The 9,389-nt window shown below is 39.5% G+C and overlaps 1 protein-coding gene across 1 annotated transcript; it reads left to right on the forward strand.

Moving 5' to 3' along the window:
- The first annotated feature begins 698 nt into the window (after positions 1-698).
- Positions 699-8,038, forward strand: mon1bb (MON1 secretory trafficking family member Bb). Its single transcript, XM_053315283.1, has 6 exons — positions 699-809; positions 2,050-2,144; positions 2,261-2,854; positions 3,619-4,411; positions 5,193-5,340; positions 6,678-8,038. The coding sequence occupies exons 2-6, from the start codon at positions 2,066-2,068 to the stop codon at positions 6,903-6,905; spliced, it is 1,842 nt and encodes a 613-aa protein (XP_053171258.1). The 5' UTR covers positions 699-809; positions 2,050-2,065; the 3' UTR covers positions 6,906-8,038.
- Positions 8,039-9,389: the final 1,351 nt, after the last annotated feature.

The following is a 9,389-nucleotide window of genomic DNA, read 5'->3' on the forward strand; positions in this document are numbered from 1 at the left end:
AGATTAACTATGTTCGATAATTGCGATACAAGAGCATTTCGATCTGTATTAGATATCTCATTATTAAAGGCGAGTCAAGGAATGCTGTGTTCACAAACCGACACGATAATTAAGCTAGCTAGTAACGTTAACTACGTAGGCTGCCTGCAAAAATGTCTAGGTTTAAAATGAATAGTTTTATCATGGAAAGCGATTAAAATTCAGAGATGTATAATTGCGGCACTGTTAAATACATTTTATTAAACCACTAAATTCCCCCAAGTGTTTTGTGTATTTTATAATGTACAGTACGGTGTCCTGGTGCTACGGTTCAACGAGTGACCGTGTTACATGGTGACACATCCTGCCCGTCAGTTTGGGGACGAGGTTCAGCGTTTTATATACATTTGACATGTAAAAAGAAAATGAAGGAAGGTGAGTGCTTCATAGCTTCATGGTGACCAGACGAATATACACTGAACATTCTAAATCTAAAAGATTTTAAGGCTTTAATAATATTTTCTGCCGTCACCACGACAACTGCACCAGTTAACACGGTCCCTGATTCAACCGAAACACCCATAACGTGTATACGTCACGTTGCAGTTTGTTTGGAACGTACTCTGAGGGGCGGGACCAGCCGCGACCACCGAGCAGCCTGATTGGTCGGCTAAACTTGTCATCAGAAATTCCGGATGTCTGCTATGGTAAGAGGAAAATTTGTTTTTCTGCTTCTCATTCCTGACAGCTTGTTTGCAACCCGGGACTGCCGATCAAAGTCAATGTTGCAAATTAGGTATAGCACCTGACGTTTCAGCGGTACACCAATCGTAAGTTTTACTCTTTGTGTCACCTGTATTATAGTTTAAGCTGACCACGACTGCTTGCGTGCTCAGTGTTAAGCCGAGGCCATGAAATTGATCGGTGTGTGTCGCTTGCTAACAGGTTAGCCGCATAACTACAGTCAACATTTACTGAGTTGCATCAGAATTTACAGTTGAATATTGTCAAGATGGAAAAATAACCTTCCCTGGCGGCGACAAGCTAACATTAGCCTAATAGGCAACGTTGACGAATTATTAAACAAACATTAGCTCACCAGCCTTGGCTGTCCAACAACAATTACTTTCCTCTTCTTTACGTGTAAATGACTGTCCTTTATCTGTCGTGTAGTATCAACCATGCTGCTGGTAAACTCAAGAGTTTGCTCTGTTATCTTGTAGTTCTCCTCTTTAAGTTTTCCTCTGTAATCATGTGATCAGACCACTGATCCAGTATCAGTGCAGCTATTCACGAGAGTCTCGAGATGCATGCTGTCTCAAGGTTTTAAAGGACGGGTTTACAGTTTTCTAAATCTGACTTAAAACAACAAATCTGTCTTAAAACAACAGTTAGTCAGTCATCATATGAACATCGAAACACGTTTTTCTTGCCACAATCCCTACGCCTGTCCATACTGACCAATAGAACATCCATCCATAATGCATTAACAATGTAAGTGATAGGGGACAGGGCCGTCCTTCTGTGCAAAAATGTGTTTAAAAGTTTATCTGAAGCTAATATGAAGCATCAGTTGTCCAAATGAGTCAAACCAAGTATATATCTTTAAACATTATAGTCTTTTTAGTGCCAATGTCCCTCTTTTAGTTATTATACTTCCACTACAGCTCAACAGAGAAACACTGACTGAGTAAACACAAAGAGAGAGGGAATTTGGTGCTAAAAAAGACTGTAAATGTGTCAGATATCCACTTGATATGACTAACTCAGACTGCTGAAGCCTCACATGAGTTTCAGACAAACTTTAAAAATGCATTTTTTGGATACACTGTGAATTTTGGCCCTCATCACTGAAACTGAAAGCACATTTGAAGCTGATCTTTTAATTGCTAGTATGAACAGGAGGAATGATTACAATGAGGAGTCCTCTTTCAGTGTTCATTTGGGGATCTGACTGTTGTTTTATGACAGACTTCAAACATTGTAAAATTGTTCTTAAAATTTCCACCATTTGAATATGTTTTGAGTTTGGACTTTTATGGTGTTATTTGTATTTCTTTTTATCTTCAGTGACTGGGATGGTATCATGGAGAGAGACAATCATCAAGAAGGCGAGGCACAGGGAGTGAAGATTTGTGACCCACCCTCTGAGAATAATCCACCTGGTAAATAAATAATGAAGAGTTGAAGGGATGAATATCGTTCATTAAAGCTGTAATAATTCTTGAGCTTGCCTGTCTTCATTTTCATAATTCATTTCATGATCTAATTTTGTTTTCAGCACACACCTTGGCGACTTCTCTCTCCCTCTTGGGGAATCACATGTTTCCTGATCAGGTGGAGAGAAACGACAGTGGCACTGCAAACAAAGAGGAGACTGTAGATTCATTCATCTCAGACATCACAGCAGAGGAGCCCAGTCTGGATGCAGAGTCCCATTCTAACCAGGTAACAAAGCTAGACACTGAGGAGACTCAAAACCCTGAGTGTCAGAACATCGCATCCACCCAGCCAACTGACGGAGGAACCGAGAATGCTGCGGACAATGACCAGAGCGACTCTGGGGAGTTTGTTGTTACAATGCTGGCCAAGGCCAAGCTCGAGGAGCAGGGTTTGGGGGTAAAGGGGAGGTCATCTCCTCTGTTAGAGGCAGGCACCCAGGAATGTCCTGCATTTATAACTCACCGTGAAGAGGATGTGACAGCTGACAGCTGGCGGCAGCACAGGAAGCATGTTTTTGTGCTAAGTGAAGCGGGCAAGCCCATCTATTCTCGGTACGGCAGTGAAGAGGCTCTTTCATCTACAATGGGAGTGATGATGGCGCTGGTGTCTTTTGTTCAAAGTGGAGATAATATCATCCGCTCAGTCTATTCAGGTGAGAGTAGGAATCATTCATGATACATATCTGACAGATTTAAGGTTCTGTAACATTACTGTGAATGTCACAGGTGATCTGACCTTTTCTGTTCACATGGGTGAGAGCAGGGCTGTGTGTGAAATCACTCCATTGTTTATTCATTCACTTCTACTTTATATATATATATATATATATATGGAGACACATATTTATTCACTCTTGTGAGTAGCAGTAGATTAAGAATTCAGACACTTAAATATTAAAATGAATTGCGGGCTTGTTAGCAGAAAGTAACACATGTGCTATAGACACAACTTTATTCGTTCCGTAGTGTGAATGTTTTTAGGGCATAAATGTACACACTTAGAATTTGGACACTCAGATCAACAATTACAGTAACTACAGAGCTCCATAGAGAGAACTGGGAGTGGTTTGAGGCATAGTCCAAGTGTAGACAATTTTCAGTGGATTGTGAAAGCAGTGACCATTAGTTGTGACCACAGTGGCATTGACCTATCTATCAAATTCTAATTGATCTAATCAATTTTTGGTTCATTTATCACCACTAAAATGTCTACATCATAAAGATATCTTAATTATCAGGATTTTTAGACATTCACCACGTATTTATTTGATTCAGTGTTTCACTTGGAAATGTCCACTACATTTACACTCACATCCACAATGTTTTTAAGCAAGAGTTGTGATTATTGTTTCTGAATATAAGTATGACCCTTAATGTTTGTCTTGTCTTTTTTTAAAATGTGTCTTCTTTCCATCAGAGGAGCACACGGTGGTGTTCTTACAGAAAGGGCCTCTTGTACTGGTGTGTGTCTCTAGCAGTCGTCAGTCTGAGCAGCAGCTGCGTGGAGAGCTCCTCTATGTGTACTATCAGATCATCAGTATGCTCACCCAGGCCAGCATATCTCGCATCTTTGAACACAAGAAAAACTACGACCTGAGAAGACTGCTAGCTGGCTCGGAGAAGATTCTGGATGGCCTTCTAAACCTGGTGGATTCGGACCCCAGCTTCCTGCTAGCTGCAGTGCACTGCCTGCCCCTAGCTTCTTCTCTCAGGGACTCTCTCAGCCAGATCCTACAGAAAGCGATCACGCCCAACCTGGTTTTCTCCATCCTCATTGCCAAGAACCAGCTACTCACCATTGTCCAAGAAAAAAACGTCATCGAGGACAGTAGACTGGAGCCCGCTGACGTCCACCTCCTGCTCAACCTCATCGGAGCCTCCTCTGCCTTTCAAGCCGGGGAGATCTGGACTCCCATCTGCCTCCCCCTCTTTAATCCTGACTGTTACTTTTATGCATACATCTCCTACCTGGACCCTCCAGAATGCACCGTTTGTTTGCTGCTGCTCTCAACAGACAAGGAAGCTTTCTACGCCGTGGCCGAGTGCAAGAGGAAGATAGAGGAGGCCATGGTGGCTCAAAACTCCCTAAGCCTCATTGCTAAAGCCCACTCATACAGCGTGAGCCAGGTGGGCGTCTCAGACCTCAGACACTTCATGTACAAGCCCTTTGATGTGCCAGACAACTACCGCCAGCTAACTCAATTTACCAGGTTTGTGTGTCATTATTTGCAACTACAGGACTATATTGACGTAAACTGGGGATTCATGATCAGAAAATTAAATACAACAAGATAGATATTGTGTTTGTGCAAAATATTGTTATATATTCTTGCCTAAATGTAATTTTATAAATGTGGATGTGGGGTGGCTCGCTGCTTAGAATTTCAAGGAAAAGTACTTTGAAGGCTTTTGCACAAAATAAATACCTTGTACAGAAGAGAGTATAAAGCCAATTTACTTTTAAGAAATAATGTTTACACTTATAATGTTGTTCATTTCAATGAGTAACTCAGAAAGTCAGTGTTTCTGCAATAGACATACCCATTACAAAGGCACCAAGAAATAAAAATGGGAAGACATTTAAATTATCTTTCACTAATCCTCCCATTTAACTTCACTGATCTCCTAATGAGCTGAACTGAAAGCATGAGGTGTCCTATTACATGAGCCAGCAGCCAGTCAAAACCTTGAAAATGGAGTTAGAGAAATAATCATTGCACTACACTTAAAAAAAAAAAAAGAAGAAAGATTTATACAATATAGCACTGTTCAGAACGATGCAGCACATAACAAGAAATCTCCCTTTAAAATGATGTTTGAATCAGCCTCTTGTTAGGCTCTGTTCAATTTTGTCTTCTCACTATTGATAAAAAATGATGGAAAAATTTAGCATCAAGGTTATGTCTCTGCATTTCACTGCATTTAAAAAAAAAAAAAAAAAAAGTTGTCTTCGGTTTCTAACCCTGATGTCCAATTTGTTGTTGCATGTAGCCCAGAGATGGAGGCACCATACAGCAGTGAAGAAGAGAAAATGAGACTGCTGGATCTTTATCGTTATATGCACAGCCGCATCCACAGCACCTCACGACCCCTCAAGCTCATCTACCACGTCGCTGAGAGGGAAACTCTGCTAGCTTGGGTATGTATCTGTGTTCAGGCTTGTTATAATGTGCATCTTCTGAGCACTGTATTACTGGACACAGGCCTGTCACACACTAACACACATACTAACCCACATTTACACGTAAACTGAAGAAATCAGGTTACACGTGTAAAGTGTCAATACAAGTGCTATGGTAACCTGGTGTACATATTTACCCTGGAAGCATTGCGTACTTGTCTTAACTAGTGACACAGTTTGCTGTGTGTGTGTGTGTGTGTGTGTGTGTGTGTGTGTGTGTGTGTGTGTGTGTGTGTGTGTGTGTGTGTGTGTGTGTGTGTGTGTGTGTGTGTGTGTGTGTGTGTGTGTGTGTGTGTGTCTTCCCGTCTTAGAGAGGACCAATTTCAATTGAAAAACAGCATTGTGAGGACATTTTGGCTGGTCCTCACAACCTCAAAGGGCAATTTGAGAGTTAAGACTTGGTTTTAAGGTTAGAATTGAGTGTAAAGTTAGGTTATGGTTAGGGCACATTATGTCTCACAAAGATATAAAGACAAACATGCGTGTATAGCACAAATATGTCTGAATATTCCTAATAGTCAAGACTTCTAGAGTCTTTTTTGTGTGTTTGAGTTTAAGCCAGACTTTTCAGTACAGGTGACAATATAGCGTTACATGTAATGATCCCTCCTTTCTCCCTCCTGCTCCACTGTTATTTTCCCTGTGTGAAGTCATGCACGTTTATTTGTAAAAAGCTGATTAGAAGTCTGGTTAAACATTTACATCATCAAGAAACCCGAGTTCTCTAGGACAGAGGTTTTCAGAGTCTGAGACTGTGGGCCTCTTCTCAGACAAAGATTGGAAAAAGCCCCCTTGGGTTACTTACTTAGTTTCACTCAATTCCTGCATCCCATTGGGATCATAATTATGTTATTTGATCCCATAGACACTCAACAGTTGAGCCTAGATGGCATGATGTTGCTGTTTGACTTCAGACTAAACCAAGTACATAAAAAATGTCTGTCCGAAGGCATTTATTAGTTTCTGATTCTGGGAAATAGAAAACAAAAGTAAAATTCCCCCAAAATGACTGCATCTCTGAACTATCTCTTTAATCAAATCAAATATATAGACTATTCTATGTGATCTCCTTTTTGATAACTAATGTAATAATTAGTGTAATATTTTTTCACTTCCATTCACTGAGCCTCCCCCTCAAACTGTTAGGGAGGCCCACTTCATACCTTGAAAACCTTTGCTATAGGAGAAATGTAGCTGGGGGAAAAGCTTACATGAATCACCTAGATCAAGCAGACTTTAAACCAGTTATTTAGGTACAAGTGAATGACCAGTTATAATTTTCCTCTTTGCTGTAGGTCACAAGTAAATTTGAGCTATACACCTGCTTCAGTCCTCTGGTGACAAAGGCCTGTGCCATCACTGCTATCACGAAGCTTCTGAGATGGATCAAAAAGGAGGAGGACCGTCTCTTCATCAGATACCCCCCGAAGTATTCAACCACCCCAAACCCCAGCAAGAGCTCTCGAAGTGGGAAATCTGACCAGCAAGACTCCACAGATAACGGCTTCTTATCTCTTCTATAAGACTCTCTTATGCTACTCTAGTGGCTCTGCCTCATTCAACAATAGTTTGTACACTGGTTCCAAGATATTTTTGAATCCTCTTTTGACACTTTGTTGGACTTGACAGACATTGACTACTGGAATCAAACACTACATTTTACACTATTTAAGAGATCTCTTTGAAACTAGTATTATTTCTTTACCTTTAAGAAAGCATGTCATTGCATCACTGCTTTCGATGAGAAACAGTCAGGGCAAAAAACAGCGTTACGAAATAGTACGTTTTAAATTGAACTGTGGTAGAATATAATTGCAATGATATTTAAATGTTTTTATATTGTTTTATTACTGCAACAAGACAGAAATTTTCCTCACGGACAGTGAATGTATCACAACACAGACAGTTCATTCGCATATGCTATAACTATACATGGTATCTTTGTTGTGTGAGTTAGAGAAGAGTAGAAATATGAACTTAAACTACCTTGCTCCGACTAGTTCTCAAATGTCGATTTTTTTTTTCTCCATCACACAAAAAACATCCCAAATGTTACGAAACAGGATATGCAAGAAATGAGCATGTGTTGTCGTTTTGTGTGCAACATAAACTGGATAAACAACAATTGGAACTGACAAGGATGGGGTATTGTGTCGCAGAGAGCTAAAGAACAGACAGATTTTCATTTTAACTTGAGACATTATTTCATTCTGCTGTTGGGTGATGATCTTTAAAATGGAAATTCTCAGCCCCCCTCATGAAGTTGGTTGCACCTCCTTGTGACAGAACTTGAGCACTTAATTTTTTTTCATGTGTTTCAACTCAAATTAAAATGGTCAGGTTTCATTTTTCTTACATTTTATGCAGATAACAAATAGGAAACCCCAGCCTGTTACACCTGGTCATGTTACCATTGTCACTGTTAGTGTTTCATTGATAGGAGTCGAACCTTATGAGTCTCACTGTGTTTTCCTGCAGACACTTCTAGTACAGTTGTCACTTGACTTCTGATGAGTTCAGGCGACTTATCTTTTTTGGATAATAGTTTTGTAAAGATGCTCTATAAACAGTAGCCTCATCCTTGTGTTCTCTGAGGAATTTCCTGTCGATTTAAGTCTTAAGAGTATGTCTATGTATTATGAAATAAATCCCAGGTTGCACAAAGATACAGTTGTCCTAATTAAGTGGGAAAGTTTTTTTTTTTTATTATTAAAGGTAGTGAAAATGACATTTATTGATGCTTTATTTTATGGTACATAATTTCTCAAATGGTTTCCTGAGTTTCCTGGAAATAATGATGTAATTTGAAACTAATTATTGGACAAATAGACAAAATTGGTTAACTTCCTATTCATTTCAGTTAAATGCTAATATAACCCAGAAAGTCTTTTAATCAGTGCACAGCTGGTAGCTGAACATGCAAAAATGGGAAATTTGTCTCCAGGAAAGCACTCCGTTCAACAAATAAGAGGAAGCAATTTTCCAATAATGAACAAGTAATGAATGAGTATTTAGCTGGGTTTAAGCACCGCTATTCTCTCAGTGCCATATCACATAATTTCCAAGAAACATCTGAGAAAATGACCAGATGTTAAAGGACAGGTCACAGTTTTTCAAGTTTGCCTTAAAACAGGTTTTTCTAGCAGTAATCATTCCTCCTGTTCATATGGGCCATTAGAAGACCCCTTCATAATGCACTCACAATGTAAGTGACAGGGGGCCAAAATCCACAGTCCTCTTTCTGTGCAAAACTGTATTTAAAAGTGTATCTTGTTCTGTTACTAAACTTCCACTGGGGCTCAACAGGGAAACACAAAAAGGGGATTTGATGCTGTAAAGACTGTAAATGTGATAGATATCCACTTGATATGATTAACTCAGATTGCTGAAGCCTCATATAAGCTTAAGATTTTTATGTCTGATTCCAGGGGCTGACCTGGACTGGGGTAGCCTGAGCATGAGCCTCCCTCTGAACTGTAATGGTCTTACCTCTCATAAATTAAAACCGACTGAGTGGAAGTTCCTGGTGATCATTTCAGTTCAAACAGCCAACAAAGTGTAGATACCAGTTACAGGATACTCACATTTAAAAAGTACACTGTCGACACTTAACAAATACAGCTCCAAGTTAAAAGGTGAATTAGGTGAACTATATAATTAGTCTGATATGCTTCATGACATACTACATAATCGGACAGCAGTAACAGTTAAGTGTATGACCGGCTTTCCGTTGACAGACAGATTATTTCAATGGAGAACATTACCTGATAACCTGAACACTAATTCTGTATATAAGCAATGTGATTTATTATTTCCTGATATTAGATATAATAGAGGCTGTGTCTATCAAACACTTGGCGATGCTGAAAGGAATGTGAATAGATTTGAACATTATACCATCCTGTTATATAATCCACCTGGATTTTTATTCTATTTTGAAACAATACCTCGACAAATTTCAAGTTTGATAAACTGATCAGAACAACGTGAACTCTTCTTTTTTTAAA

This window comes from Scomber japonicus, chromosome 3 (genome assembly GCF_027409825.1).
Source record: "Scomber japonicus isolate fScoJap1 chromosome 3, fScoJap1.pri, whole genome shotgun sequence".
In the NCBI taxonomy this organism is placed as follows: Eukaryota; Metazoa; Chordata; class Actinopteri; order Scombriformes; family Scombridae; genus Scomber; species Scomber japonicus.